The sequence below is a fragment of the Poromitra crassiceps genome, assembly GCF_964638095.1.
Source record: "Poromitra crassiceps genome assembly, chromosome: 2".
Classification (NCBI taxonomy): domain Eukaryota; kingdom Metazoa; phylum Chordata; class Actinopteri; order Beryciformes; family Melamphaidae; genus Poromitra; species Poromitra crassiceps.
Genome location: NC_139624.1, coordinates 103,726,709 through 103,751,856, shown reverse-complemented (window position 1 = coordinate 103,751,856; position 25,148 = coordinate 103,726,709). Strand labels below are relative to the sequence as shown.

Genomic DNA, 25,148 nt, shown 5'->3' with positions numbered 1-25,148 from the left:
AACACATCTACCCTCATTTGCCTCCCCACAACCCAGTCCCATTCCACCAGAAACAAAAATACATAAAATAAGACAGTAAAATAAAATAAAATAAATAAAATGAAAGAATAATAATATACATACATAAACATACCGTATACATGTATATACGCATATACACACGTACATACAGTAGGAGGTAGTATAACAGTGAAAACAGTAATAACTCAAGTTATCAGGGTTTATACTTGCAAGCATCTGGGTCATATTGGCCTATTTATCATAACTTTTTAAACAATATCCAGTCCCTAGTATTGATATTCAATATAGAATATACAGTTGTCAGTGAAATGTGGAAAGGCTGAGCAGCATTAATGACCCTGCAGAATATTATACATAGCAAAGTCAACAGTGATCCTATCTGCTAGCCTGGTAAACCAGCCCGTCACGTGAACTCACATTTCATTTGGTTCTGCGTGACGGTCTGGCCCCAACTCTTCACCCAGTCCTTAGCAGGGGCGGGAGCATGGGCGGGCGTAGTTGCCTTGACAGACAACTCCTTCAGCCAATCAGCGTCAGATCCAATCAAACCCAAATCCACTCGGGAGAATGGCAAAAACATTCTCGAGAAACTCAGCGGTTGCGGTGATACTCCTGTACTTGTTTAATTGTTGTTATTGAGTCTATTTCTGCAATAACTGCACTTTATGGCTGTTTAAACTAGACAAACGCTGACATTACTCCTCGAGGTGGACAAGCAGGGAGGCGGCCATTATTGTTTTGTTAGTGCAGTGCTAGTGGCGTTCCTGATTGGCCAACTTGCGCTGTCAATCACAGTCGCTGATTGGCTCTTCCGCTTTGCAGCTTCTGCTTAACACCCTCCCAGGCCTTGGGGCCAGACAGTCTCGCAGAACCAAATTAAATGTGAGTTCACGTGTTGGGCTGGTTTACCAGGCTAGCTATCTGCACCCATTTGATTAGCATTAGCTAAATATGGAATATGGATGCCCCTCCTGTTGTACTTGTATTTTGATTCATTCAAACTCTCACTCTCTCTCTCTCTCTCTGTTCTCTCTCTCTCTCTCTCTGTTCTCTCTCTCTCTGTGTTCTCTCTCCTCCCTTTATGTCTCAACAGGTTCACTCTGGCTCCTGAGCTCCATCCAGACTGGATGCTGCTGCTGTTCTTCACTCACACCCATTTAACTCTAACAGTGACTTTGGGGCTGCTGCTCGTCCCTAAGGTAAATGTCCCAATTCACATGCTACTTTGCTTCTCTACACTGATCCCGTGGAATATGAAAAGCTATAGAAAATACGTAGTCTGTGGTTTTATTTTTTACAATGTATTATGGAAAAAGTTTGACATTTAATTTAGTTTGATGTATTAAATGTTTATTCATCCCATACAATTTGCAACAACATTGGGCTGTCCTCGTTATTTGAGCCTTAAAGCTATATCACTGGGTGAATTATTCACTTGATCGGATTTCAGTCAGCTCCACTGTTGTTTGCTGAAGACATCACAGTTCATGAAGCAGCTCAACAAGCATCTTGGTCTTTCTTTTGTGCCACCCTTCAGTTCTTCTTTGCTGGCACCCATATGAGAGATGACATAGCCTCTGAGGCCTATGAGGATGAGCTGGACATGGGTCGTTCCGGGTCATATCTCAACAGCAGTATAACGTCAGCATGGAGTGAACACAGTCTGGACCCTGAGGACATTCGGGTAAGCATTGTTTACTTTTACCTTTCCCTCACTCAATTCCATTTCCATCGTATAACCTGGTGATGCCTTTTGAATCCTTGTCCTCTGACTATAGCAAACATACTGAGCCATGGCAGTTTTTTATTGCAGACACCAGACGAAATGGGCCATCTCAGTTCTATTAATGGCTGTGGCGTAAGGTCTTGCGACAGTCTTTGGGAAAAACGTACCAACGTGAGCAGAGCTTTCTGTTTGTCTGTTAGAGCTGAAGAAGTCTCTCTACCAAACATGTGGGCACGATAGGTCCACTCCAAGCCTATTTACGAGAGAGTTTGATATGATCAGATGATATGATCAGATGATATGATCAGATGATATGATCAGATGATATGATCAGATGATAGATAGATGATCAGATGAGTTTGATCAGATCAGATGATATCCTGCTGCTTGAGAGCAGTCACTGTACCAAATGGGCACACAGGCAGAAATACAATCAATTCAGGACCAACGCTTTGAGGCTGTTTCAGACCTAACATTAAAACACACTCCGTTTTCTTATTTAATGCTGTCCAAGACCGTCCTGTCTTTCCGTTTCTGTCAACACGCATGTCATATACTGTAGTGCATCATTTAACAGCTGTTTGTAGTCACGTGCCATGAATATGTACTGCATGTTTTCTGTGCAATAGAACATCCGCTTTTGTTTTTACCACTGTGTCTTGAGTAGAAATCACATATTTTTAAACACTTTTCAAACATTTTGAAATACAGATACCGGTATATGTTCTAAATAGGTCAGTAATCACTTTGCTTTTTTGCCCTCACATTTTTGGCAAATGTGCAGGAGGAGCTTAAAAAACTCTACTCCCAGTTGGAGGTTTACAAGCGGAAGAAGATGTTGGCCAACAATCCTCACCTCCAGAAGAAGCGGAGCTCCAAGAAGGGCCTGGGCCGCTCACTGATGAGGCGCATCACTGAGATTCCCGAGTCGGTGCATCGGCAGTGCAGCCGTGACGACAAGGAGCCAGGGGAGCACGGCAGCAATCGCAACAGCATCTGTGTGTTGAGGAAGAACCCCTTTGATCCGACTCACCCGGGAAAGCCAGTGAAAGAGGAGACAATGAAGAACAAGGTTTTCTCTCTGAAGAAGTCCCACAGTAGCTACGACCACGTCCGCGACCAGAGTGAAGACTCTACCAGCTCGGCAACAGACATGATGGAGGTGGCCACAGCTGAAGGCTCCCTCCTGGACGCCCTCATGGGCAAGAAACTGGTCAAGAAGAAGTCCAACGACAAGATAGATGCCACCAGTGAATCTACCGAGTCAGTCCCCTTAGTCTGCAAGTCAGCAAGTGCCCATAACCTCACCGCAGACAAGAAACCACTTCATCCAAGAACCTCCATGCTGCAGAAGTCCCTCAGTGTCATTGCCAGTGCCAAAGAGAAGACTTTGGGCTTGACAGGAAAGACCCAGAGTGTGGAGGAGAGCAATAAGAAGAGTCAGCCAAAGAGTAAGGACACAAAGGCCAGTGCAGAGCCAGAGGAGGAATGCCACCCCAAGATGATTATCAGTCAGTCAGTTGAATACAAGCAGAGTGCAGCTAAAGGTGGGATCATGAAACAGCAGGTGAGCGGGAGCCAGCCGTCTATCTGCTCGGAGTCAGCAAAGGGGAAGGAGCTCTACGATCTGTCAGAAGTGTGTCCCTGGGAAGTGGAGGATATCCCGACTCCCTCTGATAACAAGGTCCACAAGCACGTATCCATCGCACCAAAGGAAACCACGACAGTTCATGGAAGCGGCACCAAGGGCGTCAAACCTCAGAAGCAGAAAGCTTCCGATCAATCTCCGTCGAGTGCTAGGAATTCTAAAGAAATTCAGAGGACAGCCGCTGACCGGGCAGAGATTTGTGCATGGGAAGATGGAAGTGAGAGTCGAGCCAGTCAGGGAGAAGGCTCAAAGCAGCAACTGTCCAGTCAGGCAAGCCAACCTGCTAAGACCCCCCAGCCTCATTCTACAGAGAGTTCCAAAAGGCATCGTGTTGATGTTTGTCCATGGGACTTTGAAGAGGCCACAACAAAGACAACAGAGCTGGCTCCCTCACCAGATACGACACAGCAAAAGGGCAGCTCTCCAGTGGATGGGAAAAGGAGAAGTACCCCTTCAGAGCACCCCAAATCAGGAGGCTCACTCCAACCACAGATTTCAAAAGCTGACGTATGTCCATGGGAGTACGACAGCACTTCCGTATCTCCAAATTCTGAGAGAACACCTAGTCCCTCTCGGGTTTCCAAAACCAAGGAATCGCCTTCGAAAAAGAAGGGCTCACCTTCCACAAGGACAGTTCAGAAGGAGAGAGAGAAGTCAAAAGACATTGACGATGAGAAAAGTAGAACAAAAGCCAAGGGCAAGGTTAAATCTTCAGAGAAACATGCAAGCCATCAAAAAATGGCTGAGGTTTGCCCCTGGGATGTAGAGAGTCCTCAGGAGGTGCCGGTGGTAGAAAAAAGGAAAAGTGCTAATGTTGGAGCAGCCAAAGCAAAGCCGACTGAAGTCTGTCCATGGGATTTTGAGGATCCATCACATAAAAAAGGTACAGACAAAACAGGCACGAGTGCTTCTGCAGTCAAACAAAGCAATCCAAATCCCAAAGGAGGGGTTGTAAGTGGTGCCAAAAAGGCAGATGTTTGCCCCTGGGATGTAGAGAGTCCTCAGGAAGTGCTGGTGGTAGAAAAAAGGAAAAGTGCTAATGTTGGAGCAGCCAAAGCTGAAGTCTGTCCATGGGATTTTGAGGCTAGCACATCAGACAAAAAGGCATGACACTCAACCTAAATGGACAACTGAAATGATAGTTCTTGTTGTATACTCTTTTCCCACCTTAAAATCGTGAAATAGCCTATTACCTTTTACTATTAGTACGGTGACTTGAAGAAAAAGTTGATCAAGTTCCACAAGTTGCCTTCCTTTCCAAGGTTTTGTTCCAGTTTTGTCTCTTTTCAAAATAAGTAAAATGTACAAAAACAAAACATCAAGATGAGCATTCCAGATTATTACAGAGAAATCCTAAAGATAGATCTTAGCCTCTAATTATGCAACTTCTAATTCAGCCTTTTCAATTCATGTGCAATGTTGAAAATCTGCATTTATCATGTTCTATATTCAGTCATCATTTATCATTCTGAATGTATTTATTCATTAATTTATTTATTTTGCAACTACATTAGCATCATCACACCTTGGAATAGGATATGACATTATGAAAATGAAGTGTAAAGAAAACTATTGATGTGTATGAGAAGCATAAGCATGAATTGTAAGTTGAAGTACAAAAGAGCAAACGCCAAAGAGTAAGGGAATCTTCAGAGAAGGAACTTAATTTATTTAGATTGTGTCAAGCCAATGCGCTGTGTGAGGGAATCAGTCTATAGCACTTTAGCCAACTCATAAAGATGACGAGTTCCTCTCGTACATCCCGTCCTCATTTTCAACCTCATGGCATGACATCACGCAGGATCTCACACATCGACTATACGTAGATGTGTGAAATGCTGAGATTTTATTTTGAGACTTCTTTAACTGTAGTCCTCAGCAGAGTCAAATGCTTCCAAGTCTGCAGAGATGTATTACTGTATGTGCCTAACTAACTAACTAGAATTGTCTTGTATCAGTCTCAAGTCTGGGGTGAAGCAAGCAGCTTCTCCTCCAGCACTCTGTGGAGGTGAATTATATAAACAGCATGCACAGCCACGTAAACGAGAGTAGTGGGACCCTCCTGGTTTGTCAACTAACACAATTAATGTGTTGACAAATGTTTAATGTTATTTTCTTTCACTCTCTAAATGCCAGTGGTTCAGCCTTTTCTGCGTTCATATTTTCAAAAGCTCGTTCAGGGCGGTAAAAAACTATATGAGAGCAGCATAACGCCTGAATGTGTGTCACAATTGATGAGCATACATACTCTGTATAAAAAGGCTAGCTCCTTTTAAAATCCTGAGGCAGCCATTTGCACCAGCTTTGTTCCTGAATCCAACATGGATTTGTATCTTGCCTTGTAAAAGTGCAATGCAATGCCCAGAGAGAGATGTCCCAGCAGGGCTTTCTCTCCTCTGTTAGCCGTCTTTACATTCCCACAGCCTCAAGAAACAATAACAATGTTAAAGGTGAGCCTCTCCTTAAAAAAGATGATGCAAAATGCTGCTTCAAGTTTTGAGAGGGATTAAAATAAGCATTCTACTGCCATTACTTTTCTCTGTGTATTTCTGAATTAAAGGTACACTTGTATAATATTGTAATGCATGATGTTCCAAATTCAACTAATTCTGCCTATAATTAGATAATTAGCCTTAATAATCTGATTATCAATTAATAATCTGACACCACTTCAGTATTTTGTATCAAAATGTCTAAAATGTCATCGCATCATCTCCACCCTGGGATTAAAGAAGAAAATTGTTGCTCAGCAAAAAGTATATTAGCCTAACTTGCACTAATATTAAAAATAATAATTTGTGTAACACCTGACAAGAATTGCAGTTGTGTGAGGAAAAGTATGTATCAATATAGCATCCATTTTACAGTCTCTTGTGAGAAATACATAGCATCATTGAATGTTGTCACTGATAATGATTATTATCTGTAATTGCTGTCAGATTCCTCCTCACAAAATGTCTAGCTCTGTAGGAGTTTATTAATTGTGATAAAAATCAATGTCAATCTGAATCATACCAAGTCTTCATTTGAAACAATTTGGTTAAACACAGCTAAAAAAAAACATCTTAAAAACAAGCCAATGACTGATCATATTTGTAGGCGTTCTTATCGCATGGTCTGTATTTCATCAGATTTAGCTTAACATACCCAACGCGCTTCTACAGCCAGACTCGATAAACATGATTTAGATGCTACGTCTTGTTTCTGCCTCCACCCACTGAGAAATTACATCTGCCGCTGACCTGTGGGGCTCGTCCACAATATTTCAAAATGCGCACTATCGGCCTCGGAGCGTGAGATTTGTCATCACCTCTTGTGTTTTATGAGCTCCTGTGGGAACGGTGTCTGAGAAGAACTGTCACCGCGTGGGGATTGATGGTAATGCTTTGATGGACCCATATGATATTTATGAGCCAGATGTTAGGTAGCATCCATCACATGCATTGGGATGGTGCGTTCTGGCTCCCACTACAGAGGGAATCCTGACCCCCACTATCACAAACCACAACCACCGTTTCAAAAGGCCTTTCTTGTTTTGTTTTTATTACAGAAGCTGACTTCATTATAAAGGGCCGGATTTGAATCACTGCCGAATATATTTTACTGCCCTTTAGTGATGAATTGTCCACACTAAGATATAAACAGAACCATATAGGAAACTGTTTTAAACAAGGAGGCCTTTGTGTGAAATGATTATGATTTTGATAATGATGTTACTGATTATTGGGCTTGTTCTATTATGATACTGAGCTCATAAAAGCTCTGTTGTAGTGAAACATATGTAATACAGTGCAAAATTGTAAGTTAGATTATTTTCAACAAACGACAGACGAAGATGGGGTTGTTTTGTTGCTCCTAAATGATTTGTTGTTGTTGTTGTTGTTGTTAGTTTTCACACACTTTTGTGATGACTCTCCCACTCTCCTGGTCCTGTCTTGCAGCAGAGCATGGTGTTGAGGTCATTAGGCTGATTGGGTGCACCTGGGCCCAGTCTTGGGCTTAAGAAGACCTTCAGCCCAATGGACCTTTTTCACAGCGGCCATTTTGTGTTGAAAAAGCAGGGTAAACACAGGTGCAAGCAAAATATTAATGAGGGTTGGAAACCCTTAATGTTTGTTTCTCTGTAAATGTCCATGCCGGCCACAGCTATGCCATGACACGTAACATTTGTGCGTGTGATCGGGCTGAAAATGTCAGGGGGTGTAAAGAGCACCAGTGCGGGTGACCTGACGGAGCCAGATTTTTTAATTAGGTGATTGCCCTAATTACCTAATGATGTGATTTCATCAGTGATGATTTCATCAGTGATGTCATCCTCCCGGGCTGAGGCTATAAGTTCAGTGATGATGTCATCAGTGATAATGTCATCAGTGATGTCAGCTGTGATTATCTCATCAGTGATGTCATAGAGCAGGCAAGGGAGCGTAGCGGGCGAGCTGCGTATGCGACACGCCGTGGGCGAGCTGCAGGGCGGGCGTGGCCGCGAGCCCAGGAATCGAGTGCGCATAGCACGTGAGATTTCTAGTAAAAGATGCATCAGTGAGGAGGGAGATCAAGACACTGAATAGACCCTTGTCACGGGCCCCATTTTGTGTCGAAAAGGCAGAATAAACACAGGTGCAACCCTAATGAGGGTTTCCAAATTCCAATCATGGAAGTTGGAAACCCTCATTAGTGTTTTTCTTGCACCTGTGTTTACCCTGCCTTTTCGACACAAAATGGCCCCCGTGACAAGGGTCTATGGTTTGCAGGCTTTTAAAGCCCAAGGAGCACACCGAGCCCAGGTGCACCCAATCAGCCTAACGACGCCAACCACCTGGCTCCTCTAAGACGGGGCCAGGGAGAGTGGGAGGGTCATCACACCTGGTATACTTCCAGAAGAAAAACAGTGGGATGGAGCAGCAAAGAAACATGATTACAGCAGACCAGAAAACAATGCAATACAGTACAGTACAATATCCCACCATTACAGTACACTATAAAATAAATAATGTAGTTCATGATTTTGCACAACAGCCGTATTTATTTATTGGTTTGCATAATTTCAAATTATGTGCTTGCCGTAGCATCCCTCAGTTTGGTCAACTCATAGCTATGTATTGAATTGTGTATACATAAAAATCTGTGTCTTTCCCTGGAAGTTAACATTGTATTTCAGCATTATCATCAATTTGTCAGTGAAAGTTTCTACCATGTGCAAATCGAGACCATTGTTATTGTCCGGTCTTGACATAGACAATACTGTGTCCTGTAGCTCCGCGTCCACCGACTGGATTTTTATCATGGTGTGTTATGTTGGCTAGCTTCCTTTGATTTAAACCTGACTTCTCTTGTGACCAAACCAAGTCACCCAATGGCAAATACTAGGCCTTCTACTACTATTACTACTACTAGTACTACTACTACTACTACTCAACGCTGTAACGTCGTAAATCTTGCTCTTGTGGCTTCTGCATGAATTCAAGAAATTAGTAGGACCGATGTTTCACTGCCCTTGATAGAAAAAAAAGAAAAAAAAATTGATCTTTTATGGACTGTTACAGGTTGTATAGTGAGTGATACTGTCCCTAACCCACTGTATTATGTGCTTGTTATAACTATTGCCCTATGACAAGCTTATAGCATCGATATATGGGAATATTTGGTAGATTTATATTGTGTTATATTGTGATAGCATGTACATAAAAGATACCTCCTCTGCAATAAATATTTATATGAAAATGAAGTGTGCACTTAATGTGTTATTTAATCACATACAATATTTGAATTACAAACAAAATGTTGAGGGAAAGATCTCTCTCAGCATTTTCACTCTCATCTCCACTCATCCTCACTGCAATGGTTGAATTCCCACAGGAAGCGAGTACAAGTGTTACAGTTTCTTGTACTTGTGCTCCGTGCAGACTCAAGAGTTGCAGAAATGCAGGCCTTTAAAAGCTTTGTGCAGCATAACCATTTTAGGATATTCACATGCATGTCTTGGCTCCTGTCCTGAAATGCTTTTATGGGTTGTTGTGGTCTTTCGGACCGAGATCAATGGAGAGAGATAGATGGTATCAGATGCTGACTCCAGACCCCTGCAGGAAAACTGTACATTGTGACCCAACTGTATTTTCAAAGGCCAAAATGATTATTGGCCGAGGTGAAATTATTTATTTTCCGATCCAGAGGAAAAGTATATCCAGACTTTCCTCTCTTAAACCACATACCAGTCAAACATTTGGACACGCACCTGATTTAATGTACTATGTTTTTCATTGTATTAGAGCCATTTTGATCTAAAGGCTTATGCTTAAATGGTTAGTTTTTTTTTAGACAAATATAAATAGTGAAGTTGATGCCTACAGTATGAATTTATCTCCAAAGACTTTGCCTTGATGGAAAGACAGACACTATAAGGAATATAAAATAGTTTTGATTTGTTTAATACTTTTTTGGTCACTGCATGATTCCATTTGTGTTATTTCACAGTTTTGAAGTCAAAAATCAGTTCTTCTTCTTGTTCCTACAGTTGGATGTCTGAGCTTCACTGTGCAGAATGATGTCTGTGCAGAGTTTGACACTAGAAGGCTGTTTCCACAATCATCTGCTGAAAGTGGACATTTCTCTGAGCTCACTGAAAAGGCCGTTTTCAACAAGCAAGATTCGTGACATCACGAATCTTGGAGACAATCCCTGTCCAGTATTCAGCAGGTGAAGCCCCAACACATTCTCACTTCCAATACGTCATATACTGCAGATCGGTCAGGAACCACTTTATCACTAGTGAGAATGTGTTGTATGCTGTGATTGGCTAGTTATGTTCTAGAGATAGCCATGATTGGTTGCTTTGGCTTTTTAAATAAGGGAGAAGGAGGGGGAAGTCATTTTAAGGATTTTAACAAGATAATTTAACCTTTTTTGTGGGGAAAAACCATCACAAATTATTCAAAGTAGAGTATTTTATATGCATCTTGAAACATGACTTTAGAGGGGGTCTTTAACTATTATTCTAAAATATGAAAAATAGTAAGATACAAATAAAGAAATTTGATGGGTCCAAACTTTTGACTGGTAGTGTACATCATTAAGCAACTCCATACTTTTAATTATGCATAATAAACAACTAAATTAAACTTCTACATTATCTGAATTGCTTCAGGTTATTCAAATATATGAGCAGTGATGCAGCTAAAAAGCTTAGCAAAAGGGTATTGTATAAACAAAACATGTAAGCATCGATTTTTGTTTTCCAGAGCACTTTCCAAGCCTTTATAATGAATAGAAGATCAATACGGCCTAGTGCTGCAGGGAACTAAAATAGGGAATTGTCAGAGAGGGACACAGCAAACTATAAGGAATTACCTGTAAGGAGGAGATCATTATTGATATTCCAATTGATATTCATTACAATTGGTTTGCATAGAAGTCATGGGGGAAGAGTGAGTGCAACATCCAAAGTATATGCACTCTAAATATAAACCTTGTCATGGTTTATGGCATCAAAGGGACATGAAAGGTGTGATGAGAAAACTTTTACATTTAAATTTGGGGATTTGAATTGCTGAAACGGGGTATGAATGAACAAGTTCAGTGTCTTGTTTAAAGACACGCAACAGGCAACGTGGCTGTTGATGACATCATCACTGATGACATCATCACTGTATACAGAAAGATGACATCACCGATGACATCATCACTGATGATGACATCACATCATTAGGTAATTAGGGCAATCACCTAATTAAAAAATCCGGCTCCATCAGGTCACCTGCATGGGTGCTCTTTACACCCGCCGAAAGTTTGAGCCCGATAGCATGTAAAACGGCATAGCTGTGGCTGGCCGACACTGCTCACACACACGCACACACACACGCACACACACATACACACACACACACACACACACACACACACACAGACACACACACACACACACACTCACACACTCACACTCACACTCACACTGTCTGTTTGTTTCTCTGTCTTTCCCACTGATGACATCATCAGTGATGTCATAAATTCACTCACACACACATAAGGCTATAGTTCAGTGATGATGCCACTGATGACATCACTGACTGATGATGTCATCAGTAATGTCATCAGTGATGATGTCCCTGCAGCTCGCATCCGCAGCTTGGCCGCTGCGCAGCCTTGCCCACAGCACAGCTGCTGTGTGGCAAATTATGACATCACTGATGATGTCACAGTGAGAGTTATGACATCACTGGGATTTATGACATCACTGATAGATGTCACAGTGGGATTTATGACATCACTGGGATTTGACATCACTGATGATGTCACAATGGGATTTATGACATTATGGATGATGTCACAGTGGGATTTATGACATTATGGATGATGTCAGTGGGATTTATGACATCACGGATGTCACAGTAGGATTTATGACATCACAGTGGGACAATCACAGTGGGACAGAGAAACAGAGAGCCCTATAGGTCCCATAATACTGATGATACTATCATCATCATCATCATCAGTATATAAATGGGAGCTAGGGCTCTGTCTGTCTGTCTGTTTGTTTGTTTCTCTGTCCCACTGTGATTGTCCCACTGTGATGTCATAAATCCCACTGTGACATCATCAGTGATGTCCGAAATACAAAGTTGCAAACAAACCACAATTTACACAAATTTCTCTAACAAGCAAGTTGAATTGTTAAAATAGGTAATGCAGCAGGGCAAATTAAAACATCGACAGACTATTGAGTCTGCCTCTAAATTATATAACTATACTAAAGTTTAGTTTATAGAAAGTTTTATAGATAAAGTTTTCATTAGGATTCTGACAGGGCAAGTGTCGTGCTTCTCATGCTGGAATAAATATCCATAACTGATCACCATTATATTAAACTTCTTCATTTAACAAACAATATTTTTTTGTTGTGTAATTCATGTGCAAACTCAGCTGCCATGGGATCACATAACTGAGGTGCAAAAAACCTGCAGAGAGCTACAATATAAAGCTGAATAGAAAAAACTGAACTAGATGTAGATTGTATGATAATGCAGGGTGGCTGGCATCTCCCTTAGGAAAAGGGTGAGAAGCTCAGTCATCCGAGAGGGACTCAGAGTAGAGCCGCTGCTCCTTGGCGTAGAAAGGAGCCAGGTGAGGTGGTTCGGGCATCTGGTGAGGATGCCTCCTGGTCGCTTCCCTAGGGAGGTGTTCCAGGCACGTCCAGCTGGGAGGAGGCCACGGGGCAGACCGAGGGCTAGGTGGAGTGATTCTATCTCCACACTGGCCTGGGAACGCCTCAGGATCCTCCAGTAGGAGCTGGCTAATGTGGCCAGGGAAAGGGAAGTTTGGGGTCCCCTGCTGGAATGCTACTGTATGGACTCCAAGTTAAACAAAGCAAACAGAATGCTAAACAAAGAACAACAGCATATAGGACAAGTCCCCTATGTTACAGCCTGGCTCTAAGAAGTAACAAAGGAGGGAGTCATACACCAAAGTGAAAGTTAAATAATTGATTAACTAAAACTAAACAACACAAACTATGAAAACAAAAGAATAAAACAAAAGGTATGGATGGGAGAGAGACTGAATGGTCTGACAGTTTTCTTCAGCACAATGAGCACACCGGGCCCAGGTGCACCCAATCACCCCAACGACCCACCCATCCAAACCACCAGGCTCCTGCAAGATGAGCCAGGAGAGCCAGGACAGTGGGAGGGTTGTCCCAACAACCTGCCCAAACACAGATGAATACCACTGAGGAGAACATTCTTATAGTCATGTGATTTATTGCACAAAATTACGATACATTTGAAAGGTTAACAGGTAATTTATTCCTTGGCTGACAATGCACTCCTGGATCTTCTCTACATTATTGAATGACTAACTTTAGGTAATGGATTTTTGTCCAAAATGGATTGTGTTTTGGAAATGAACTCTTCAAATATTGGCAATCAATGTTGCTATTATGGATTCTGAAATCCAAGATGTCATAAATCACTGGGCTCCTCCACATAAGACCAGGCTTCATTAGATATTTATGAGCCAAATTATATCTAAACTGCTTAGCCAAGTCAAATGATCCCAGCAACACAGACGCACAATCATGTAGGATGCAGCTTTACAGCAATTATATTTACTGTCTGCAGACAAATTAGGCACACTGATTACACTTAACTCTATGCCAATTACAATCCCTGTGGCTCTGACAGATGCTTGTGAATTTCCCGGGGCCAAACTGAAAACGCTTCTATATCCTTGTAGTAATAGGAGAACACTTCCTAAATTATGAGTCTCGTCTCTCCTCTCCTCTCCTCTCCTCTCCTCTCCTCTCCTCTCCTCTCCTCTCTCTTCTGCTCTCTTCCCCTCCCCTCTCCCCCTCTCTCCTCTCCTCTTGTCTTGTCTCTCTTGCCCTCTCCGCCCCCTCCCCTCCCCTTTCCTCTCATCTTGTCTCTCTTCCCCTCTCCTCTCCTCTCCTCCCCTCTCCTCTCATCCCTTGCTCTCCTCCCCTCCCGTCTTCTCCTCCCCTGTCCTCCCCTCCCCTCCCCCTCTCCTCCCCTCCTCTCCTCTCTTCTCCTCCCCTCCCCTCCTCCTCTCCTCCCCTCTCCTCTCTTCTCCTCTCCTCCTCCCCTCTCCTCTCTTTCCCTCCTCTCCTCCTCCCCTCCTCTCCTCTCTTCTCCTCCCCTTCTCTCCCCTGCTTGTCTCTGGCTGTGATTAACTGCTGGGGCCTGGTGACACCTCACCCAATTAGGCAAGCCCTTGGGCCTGTGAGCTGAGAGGAGCCCGTTTCTGAGAGGAATTCCTCTTCTTGCTCCTGTCAGACAATATACTCTGCCACACACACACACACACACACACACACACACACACACACACACACACACACACACACACACACACACACACACACACACACACACACACACACACACAGACTGAACTAGTGAACTTGCACTTTGTGTGTCTGTGTCAGTGTGTTTGTGTTTGTGTGTGACTGTGTTGGGTGGTGCATCAGTCTCCAAATCTCTCTGGCTCTCTCTTACTCTCTGTGTGTGTGTGTGTGTGTGTGTGTGTGTGTGTGTGTGTGTGTGTGTGTGTGTGTGTGTGCATGTGTTTGTGTGTGAGGGGGTATGTTCAGCAACGACGAGTGTTTGTTTGCATAATAGGCTATGTAAACCTATGTATCTTCTCTTATTATTTCTGTTTTCTGGAAAAGTGACAAAAGAATATGCTATTGAACTTGAAACTGTGTGTGTGTGTGTGTGTGTGTGTGTGTGTGTGTGTGTGTGTGTGTGGGGGGGGGGGGGGGGGGGGGGGGGTGGGGTGGTGGGGGTGTGTGTGTGTGTGTGTGTGTGTGTGTGTGTGTGTGTGTGTGTGTGTGTGTGTGTGTGTGTGTGTGTGTGTGTGTACATACATACACCTACTACATACATACATACATACACATACTACATACAGTACATACATACATACATACATACATGCATACATACATACACATACTACATACATACATATATACATACATACAGATACTACATACATACATACATACATACATACATACATACATACACATACTACATACATACATACATACATACACATACTACATACATACATACATACACATACACATACATACATACATACATACATACATACATACATACATACATACATACACATACTACATACATACATACATACATACATACATACATACATACATTACATACATACATACACATACTACATACATACATACATACATACATACATATACATACATACATACATACATACATACATACACATACTACATACATACATACATACATACATACATACATACATACATACATACATAGCCTACATACATACATACATACATACATACAGGCTACAGTGTATACAGTACATACATACATACACAAAGTACACACACACACACACACACACACACACACACACACACACACACACACACACACACACACACACACACACACACAACAAAAACAAAAGCAACAATTATCCAGGACAAGGAGAAAAAAAAAATTAAATTAAAATACATCAGACATAAAGTACATATTATAGAATCAAGCAAAAAGAAGAAAAAAATGAAAATGTATCAATACAGCAACAATAACCAGAAACAACACACTAAACTGAACTTGAACAAAAATAGGTAAAAAGAAAATAAATAAATAAATAAAGCAGACATAACTCATAACATAATCCAATAAACTATCATAACAATTATGCACAATCTAAAACTATCTCATCTTTTCTCAGTCTCTTCTTAAAACCAACTCTGCTGGTAATTGAAAGTAAATGCTGCGGAAGTCTGTTCCAGTAGGTCATTGCCCTGTAGCTACATGACAGTTCTTTTTAAAGCATCAGTTCTGGCAAGGTGAAAACACCTCTCAAGGCTTGTCTTGTGCCATAGTTGTGACCATCACTAGCAAGCAACAGCTGAGAAGAGAGACAAGCAGGTGTATGTGATGTAGGCTATAGATGTTTTTCAAAAACAGAATCAGGCTACAAGTCTCTCACCAACTCTCATCCATGACAATTCATTATGCATTTTTTCAACAGTGAGTGAGAGAGAGATAGAGAAAGACAGAGAACGAGGGAGAGGGAGAGCGAGAGACACGCACTTAGCACGGTACAGCTTCATTAGGCGAGTCCTGTTAGCATTTCCTGCTTTAATTGGTTACACGGACTGGCAGGAGCGAGCTCAGCTGCGCAGCCCCCTCTAGCGGACAGATTGCCGCTCAGCTGACCGGAGAGGAGAGAGCAGCACACCTGACGTTGTGACGTGTACAGTTCATGACGTAGGGACCGTTCAATAACAACAAACATAGGTCGATTCTGTTTCTGTGGGTTTGTGTTACATTCGCCCATCTCTCCTCTCCTCTCCTCTCCTGTCCTCTCTATACCTAGCCTATCTTAACTTCATTTATATTTTCAAAGAGATGAAACATTCCATATCCCCACCCCTTCTAAGCAGAGAAAAGTTTGTATAACTTAGCCTACATCTATTCTTTAATTTAGTTATTATTATTATTATTATTATTATTATCCTATACCATTTTATTTTGTAGCAGTATTATCGATCCATCCATATTATCCACCTATCCAAGGAAAACCATGTTGACTCCTGAATATAATGACCAAGCAAGTCTTGCTTGGTGTGTAACATGACAGAGAAATCAAACCTACTCTCCCTGCATAGGCTGCATTGACATGCTATCAGCTATCAGGAAACTATTTTCCTTTCACATGAACGTCATTCAAAGGCGGATGTTCATGATGAAATCCGAGAAAAGCCCAATTTTCCAAGTTATGATACAATGATGACCTGTATGTATAAGGGAAAAAATCTATATCTGATACAATATCTCTCCTCCTAATCAAATCATTTAAACTGTGACAAGCAGCCAAATCCACATACCGGTAATCCTTTTTAGGATATCCATGTTTAAAAGCCCTTTAGCAGCCGTCGTGGTCACGTGGAAGTTCCAGATTTCAGACCTTCCCTGTTTTATCTCAGTCTTTATAGGCTACTTGCAACGGGAAGGAAAATAACTCAATATGGCTTAATTTGTGTAATTACATTTACATGTAACAAATGTTACAGTATTGTAAAGTGTTACCTGATTTCTTACTATGTTGCCGTCTGACTTTGCTTCCAATTTGGATTCTCTGGAGTTTTTTTCAGCTGAGGTAAAGTTCTTTTAAAACCTGTAGAATCATGTGTTAGGATTTTACACACAACTTCGACAGGGCAGGAGGAGTGTGGAGGATTTTGGCCACTTGGATAGTGAGAGGGATGAGTGCAAGTCCAAAATGTCAAGCAGGCCTTCCTTCTCCCTCTGTTTGCAAGGAGAGTAGTCTTTCAAGCCAGCATATCTCTTCCACAATCTTCCAATGCTCCAGAGATAGTGTTTACTGCAGCCCATTCAAATCTAAAGGAAAAAAAAAATGCTTCAGACCGGAGGATGTTTGATGATATTGGATCGATGACAACACGTTAAAACACGCAGGTGATTGGAGAAATTAGCAGCTGTGCCCGCCTTCAGCGGATGTACCCGCCTTATATCCATTGAGAACCATTGGACTCTGATTAGACTAATGAGCGGATGTCCCGCCTAAAGGCTCATTAGTCCAATCAGAGCTCATTATTTTCACTTGAGTTTCCCTTTCTGTTTTGACCAAGTTTCCCCTCCAGGAAGTAGAGACAGGTAGGTGGGAGCATTTGCAAATTGCGGGAGCCTAAGAAAAGTCTAAAAAAGCCACACACAAAAAAGCCTAAGAAAAAGAGAGACAAAAAGAAAGTGGCTAATGTGTACCCAGCATGTGCGTGACATATTTCATGTTGTTGTTGAGAGGACATAATGTACTGAGGGTCTACTTCAAATCCGACAAAGGTCTGTTCTCCTAAAGGAGGATTACGATGAACAGGAAGAAGAGGGCTCTGATGACAGCTACGGCCGCAGCGCTGTTTACGAAGAGAAGGACATCCAGCTCAGAAAGGACAAAGGCAGCATCACTTATCTAATAAACAGATGTATTTTGTCATTCCAGCTCCTTTTGGACAGAAACCTGATGCTTGGCACTCCAAACTCAGCCTCGCCTCTGACTCTGTGTCGTTCACCAGGTACACAAAAACACAGACGCCAACCCGAGGCCAGGAGCCTGGTGAGTCACAGACGTGTGTGCATGAAGGCTAAATCAACGTTCATTCAGAGAAACAGGATTTCTTTTGGCGTCATCGCTTATTCGCTTGGTAATAGGCACTTCCAGTCAGTTCTGTTCTCCCTGCAGGTGGCACCCAGGCAGCTGAGCTGGCTGATGGATAGGCCTACGAGGCTGCCTCTCTCAGGGACCCAAGTGACTTCATTCACACATTATTATCTTTTTGATAGCCGTGGCCGGAGACGTGGGGTTCTATCTTCCGACAGGCGCTATCCCCTAATAGCGCTTGCACACCTGTTTGCGCGTGCCTTAAGGCACGGAAGATAGCATTCCACCTTGCGCCGTCCGCCAGGTGTTCTGCCGAGTTTTGATCCCCCGCCGAGCAGCAAAAAAAAGCATCCCAACCTCACGGGAGCATACTTGTAATGATTTATACAGAAATGTAACTGTTTAAAAGTTATATAATTGTCTGGTAGACGTGACCTCCCTGATTTCTAAGTTAAAACAGCCCCGAAATATGTTGGGGATGCAATTCTCGCCCGGGATGCGAAAAGGTTCACGGCACGTGTCGCAAGCGCAAATTAGAGCCATGCCAAAATCATCTGCGCCCCAAAATGCCTGTGCAAACAGGATTTGGGGCGTCTTAACTACCAGAATTATTCACTGGCGTGGCCAGGCAAGGCTGGGCATTACGTCAATCAAAACCAATCAGATTCCCGTCTTGCAATGGCTGTTTGCGCGAGGCATGCAATATGCTGTAATTCTCTCCATGCATAATAGAGTGTCCTCACTCGTGCGAGGACAGAGGGAGCTTATTGACAGATCGTCTGTGGTGCCAACGACCCTTCGGGTTATGAAGGTAAATAGCCTATGTCCATTGTCCAACAAGTTTTCTCAAATAATTTCCCTCTTTGCGATGTGATACAAGTTTCTCAGTGAGTTATAGTTGATTGCCTCAATGAATTATCTGCTAATACCCAATTTTAGCAGCATAATTTGATGTCTTGGCGTGGCAAGGCTGTGCGTAATGACATATCCAAAAGGAATTCCACTTTCCACTGCGCAAATACCTCTCTGCGCTGGGAGCGCAGCCGTAATCTCCGTGCAGCGCACCCAGCGCAGAGAGGTATTTGCGCGTAAAGCTGTGTTCACACCGAGATTTTTTTTTCCCGCTCTGTCGCTTGATTCAACCCTTTGGAATCGCTCTGTCGCTCTGTTTAAATCGCTCATCAACAGGCACACGAATTGACGGACATGTGGGGGCTATAACGTTACGCAATGTCATGATGTTTGTCCACTACGAGCCACCGTAGATGTTTACAAGCTAAGCCTATCAGCATGCTCCTAACGCAAGCTACATACCGGTAGTACAGACTTCACTTCATGTCAGCTGTCAGCCTGTCAATGCGGTTTGTTGCCACACAATAAACCAGCGGTTTGTTCCAAGCCAGTGGGATCATTAACTCGCTCTCACACGGCAGCCAATCAGCGTTGAACAGCGAGCGACTGATGCCAGCGTATTTTCGCTCGAGTTGGGATATTTCATCTGGGGCGACGAGCGTATTTTCTCCCTATTGCTCTGTCTCTGTCGCTCGGACGCCCAGCGATTTTTCCCCCGGGCGAATATACGCTCAATCGCTCGTTTGCATTGACTTTGTATGTAAACTCGATGCCAGCTAAAAACTTTAATAGGTCGGTGTGAACGCAGCTTTAGAGGTCCTTTTCAAAGCTCTTAGCACAAAGTAATTGCGCGCTGCAGATGATAGGGTAATGCCATCAATCCCACATTTTAGCGCTGAAACGCCTGCTTTGGCATGGGGCAGCCAATGCCCAGTACAATTATCACAGGCATGCGCTTGTGTCCGCCCCCAATTTGCATTGCGCACGGCGTTAAACGAGCGCAAACGCTAAATTAGCGCTTTTGGGAAGATAGAGCCCATTATGTTTTCGGGTTGTCCATCCGTCCGTCCTTCCGTCTGAATGTCCGTCCGTCCGATGCTCGTTAACACGATATCTCAGGAACGCCTTGAGGGAATTGCTTCAAATTTGACTCAAACATCCACTTAGACTCAAGGATGAAGTGATTAGATTTTGGTGGTCAAAGGTCAATGTTCAAGATCACTGTGATTTCACGTCTGTCCTTTCCATCAAGGGAGGGGGTGTCATATTGCAGCTTTTTTTTCCTTTTCTTTTTTTTAACTGCAATAAATTGATATAAACACTAGATGGGAGTGTTGCACTATATTTAACTAAAGCATTGGTTATGTTACTTTGGGGCGGCTGTGGCTCAGGAGGTAGAGAGCAGGTCGTCCACTAATCAGAAGGTTGGTGGTTCGATCCCCGGCTCCCCCAGTCCGCATGGCAAGAAAACCAAACCCCAGATTGCTCCCGATGGCTGTGCCAGCACCCTGTGTGGCAGCTGGCCACCTTCGATGGGTGAATGTAGGCACATTGTAAAGCGCTTTGGATAAAAGCACTATATAAATGCAGTCCATTTACCATTTAGCATTTTATACATAGTCACTTCAATATTTACATTGCGTGTATTACGGTACTTGCACACCTCAGTACCATTGCTACGAAGCAATGTCACACAGACATATAGACAAAAAGTGTAGAAATAAAGTAGTAAAAGTACAATGAAAAAGTAAAATATTTAAGTCATTTTCTATCCCCCCCTTTATAAGATAACATGTTACTTTGAGAAGGCTTGTTTAATAATGGTGCTGCACCTCTCTCTTCACATCTGCGGCACAGTGAGACCATGCAGCAGTGTATGTGGTGGGTGCCAGCAGGAGGCAGTGCCCCCAACCATGCTGCTCTCCACTGCAGGGATTGTCCCTCATGCAGGAGCAGGTAAACAAGATGCAATTTACTGTAGCAGCCTAATTTAATAGATCCATGTAGCAGCCTAGCTTACTTTCCACGATGCATAATAACACCAGGCTTTGCGAGTGCGGTGCATACTAGCTTTGACTGCAAATGGAGTGAAAGAAGGCCTGGAGCCGAGAATAATGCAATGAAGATACATTTGTAGAAAATAATGATTGTGGATATAACAACTGAGCCTGCCCTGCATGTGCCCATTTACTTTCAGAATCACTAATTACAGCAGTGATTGCTAGATCCAGGCCTTCATTAACAGACTGGAGCTACAGTTACATCATAACATGAGTCTCAGTCCTAGGCCAGCATGGAGAACATTACAGGCTAGCACATCTCAATGGCTGGCCTTCTGAATGCTGTCTTTGTTTCCTCGCCAGATCCATGGCAAAGGCTTCAGTGCGGAACCCCCTTTCATCTGCATGTGAAGTGAAGGGCACAGTATGCCCCAACCCTGACAGCCAAACAGTATTATCCGACTTGTCTGCATTTGGTAATAAGTAAAGTTAGGCTTTTAGACAGACGTGATGATTTTCAGTAGCAAATAGCATTGTATTGTATTGCCATTTTCCCGGGTCTAATGTTCAAATGTGCTTTGAAACATGACATTTCTCACACAGTGAGTGAATACCATAAGGTTTATTTTCAGATGTGGAGGGAAGTCAGATTTGACCTCAAATCCAAGATGGCCATCATTCCCCAAATAGGGTCTAAACAGTAGGCTAATATGTATAATGTGTGAATACAGTAGAAAAAACTTTGCTATGAAATGACTGAAGATTGTTACAGTACGTACCTCGGCTCAAGGAGGTAAGACAGGAGGAGCCATGCACCAAAGTAAAAGTTAAAACAATTTATGAACTAAACTAAGATTGATGTCAAAAAGGGAATTTCACTCACTATACCTTATTATAAAAGGGAGCATGTGGGCAATGTTCTCTGTTTCAATTTTGTCAGTCATCAGTGATATCACTTGAGCAATTGTGCATTGTGACATCACTGATGATGTCATAGGCATTGTGACATCATCAGTGATGTCATAAGAGCAATTGTGATGTCCTCAGTGATGCAAAGTTGTGACATCATCAGTTTGTGACATCATCAGTGATGTCATAAGAGCAGGTGAGCCCACATAGCGGGCGAGCTGCATGGCGAGCAAAGGAGCAAGTGAGGCCGCGCAGCGGTCGAGCTGCGTACAGTATGCGAGCTGCAGGGCCAGCTCGGCGAGTAGCGAGCCCCTAGGAATCGAGAGCGCGTAGTGCACAAGATGCCCAATGTTGGAAATAAGCGATGGCATTGTTTGAATATTTAACCTAAATACATTGAATAGTCGACAAGTTTCCCTGATTGATTTCCCAGGTAATCTTCAGCTGATTACATCCTTGAGAGCGATGACTCAGTGCCTCTAATTACATGGCTTTGTTGGCGTGACATTAGCAAGGTCCTATTTGTAACAGTTTACAGTCCATGTGTGTGCTTGGTTTATAGGCTGTGAGTCTTTTTCTAGAATCTAGAGGGCAAGAGCAGTTTTCTCCCTCAGTGGGAGGGAGCAGTCTTCTCCCTCAGTGGGAGGGTAATTATGATATAGGGACAATTATAAGAGACACTGTGAAAGACCCATGATTAGAGTGTGGGCTGACAAGGTTCGTAATTACTACTGTGGGACTCTCAGAACAGGTGCCTTTTTGCATTAATAGGAACGATTCCTAGGCTCGGCTGCTTCGCGGCCTCGCCCGTCCTGCAGCTCGCCAAGCTGGCCCTGCAGCTCGCATTCGAGCTCACCCGCTGCGTGGCCGTGCCCACAACGCGGCCTTGCCCACAACTCAGCTGCTGTGTGGCCAATGAGACCAGCATCACTGATGATGTCAGATTTATGACATCACTGATGATGTCATCAGTGGGATTTATGACATCACTGATGATGTCACAGTGGGATCAGGGATTTATGACATGATGTCACAGTAGGATTTATGACATCACTGATGATGTCACAGTGGGATTTATGCATGGACTGTATAAATCTGGACAATGCAAGCTGATTGGGATTTGATAGCAGCAAATGAGGCTTGAATCTCCCGCTTCCTGCTCATCGTTGATTGGTTGAATGGATTAATTCTACACGGAAGTATGGGGAGAGGAGGCGGCTGTCCCTAGCGGCTGCCGGGGAGTTTCCGAATTTGCCCTGTCTCTCTTATCCCCGTAATGCATTATGGGTAGTCGGCTACTGTGGCTAATGCTAGTTAGTTACTTTACATGGCAGTAAAATGCCACTGAATGACCAAATTGATTTAACTTTTAACCATTTCGAGTACCACTGTTTCCATACGGACCCCCAGCATTGGTTAGTTGTTTATAACGTGACTATATTTATAAATTTATAACGTGCTCCGGTTTCCGGTTTATAATTCGGGTCTGAATACAGAGAAGGCTTAAAGTCGAGCTGAACCCAAAAATTACTTTTCTTTTCTGTTAGTTCAAATACCTGGGTATGCAGTGTACCTATTTAATAATGTATGCAAAAAAAATCACAAAAATCTAATTTCTTTAGTTTTTCACACTTTTTCACATCAAAAGTTCATTTTTCAAGATTTCATTGATAACAGTAATTTACAGTTTGCTGACGTCACCTAGTGTAGAAAAGGCTCCAAAGTTGGAGTGTAAATATTATTGCTAGGTGGTTTTATATGTAGGCTATGTATGTCTGATTATGTCTAATCTGTTATTGCTTTTATAATTTGATAGGCTGAGCCGACCCACGTGACGGGCTTTGGCATCACGAGTTGTAGCTACAAATTACAGTAGTGTGAGCGTGTCAGTCCAGCGCAGTCAATTTGGGTGTCAGTCGTCGTCAAAGTTGGGCAGTCATTTCGTCTGTATTTTCAGCACAAGTCAAGTTGTGCGTGCATGGAAAGTGAGTACTTGCCCGTCGTGTTGCTTTTTCGTTGTGTTGATGCTGTTATGTGTTTGATATGAGGGGAAAGTGGGAGTTTTGGTGCGCGTCATCGGACCACCGGTCAGCGCTGATCATGACCGGTTCGTGCACACTAATTGGCGGTCCTCCCGTCCTCTCGCCTGACAGTCCCCGACGCAGCACGTCGGCCGAGTGTGTTGTGTCGAGTCCTCGGCATGTTCTTATGTTGTATTGTTCAATGCCTGTTGTTGCTATTGTGTGGAGTGATGTTGTGTGATGGAGCGAGCCTCCCGAGGTTATTACTGATGCCTGCGTTATATCGAGGTTAAGCTCGAATAGTTAACTGCAACAGGAAGTGGGGATTTTCAGAATAAAGGTCTCACCAGTAAAACGGGAGATATAAAGGACCAGCAGCTAATACTGTATGTTGTGGGAACCTATTAATAAGTCAATGTTGTTTATTTCTGGCTCTGTAGTAATAAGGTATAGTAATAGTATTTTATGCAGATGGGGATATTAATGGGATTTATTTATATTTGGTATCACTCATTGTATTTTTTGTTATTCTTTCTTTATAGAAAACCACAACTGTTCATAACTGCTCAAAGATATCCCTGACTCACCACCTATATATGTTGCTGCAAATACCAGTAAAGAAGGACTGAAACAGCATTCTCTCTCAGCTCTTTCTTAATCATACCCGGAGGCTTTAAGTGGTGTCCTGGCCGGCACCCCGGCGTGAACTTGGTTACCAAAACCCTGACTAGCACCTATAGTCCCTTGTTCTCTCCACTACACCTAGTACTATCAAATTTCTACCCCATTTCAACCAATCATATCACGACATGCAGCTGTCAATCAAATCTTCATTTCAGGATAATTTTCTCTTCCAAATGAAGTAGAAAATGGTGGCTAGTGCCTGTCATCTGGCAGAATTCCTATCCCATAAACCAGGGATACTCAACTTGCTTTGCAACTTTCGTGAAATGATAGAAGGCCAGGGGCCAGTTAATAAACAATCAATATACATTTTTCTGTAGCGGATTGTAGGTGTCAGCCGGAGTTTAGTCTGACAATGTTGCACACCGGATAGTTACTTAGGTTAAGTACATACATAAGTGCCTGGGTAGCGAGCAGACGGCGGTATTTGACAATTTAGCAGCTAAATCATAGATTATTGAAAGATATTCCATATTCCAGACTGAAATGCTATAACAGAAGTGTGAGTATTGGCCAGAATTACATGAACATTTGGACACTTATTCAGCGGGTATCTTGCATGTTGCGTTCAGGTG

The 25,148-nt window shown here is 42.9% G+C and overlaps 1 protein-coding gene across 1 annotated transcript in view; it reads left to right on the top strand.

Moving 5' to 3' along the window:
- gpr158a (G protein-coupled receptor 158a) overlaps nucleotides 1–25,148 on the top strand; it is a gene marked incomplete at both ends in the record, with an annotated part of 152,102 nt that overhangs the window by 107,734 nt on the left and 19,220 nt on the right. Inside the window, 5 exons of the mRNA XM_083631880.1 lie at nucleotides 1,115–1,220; nucleotides 1,559–1,705; nucleotides 2,532–4,499; nucleotides 17,808–17,931; nucleotides 18,022–18,062. Coding sequence (XP_083488006.1) covers nucleotides 1,115–1,220; nucleotides 1,559–1,705; nucleotides 2,532–4,499; nucleotides 17,808–17,931; nucleotides 18,022–18,062 — 2,386 coding nt within the window. The remainder of the gene's footprint in view (nucleotides 1–1,114; nucleotides 1,221–1,558; nucleotides 1,706–2,531; nucleotides 4,500–17,807; nucleotides 17,932–18,021; nucleotides 18,063–25,148) is intronic.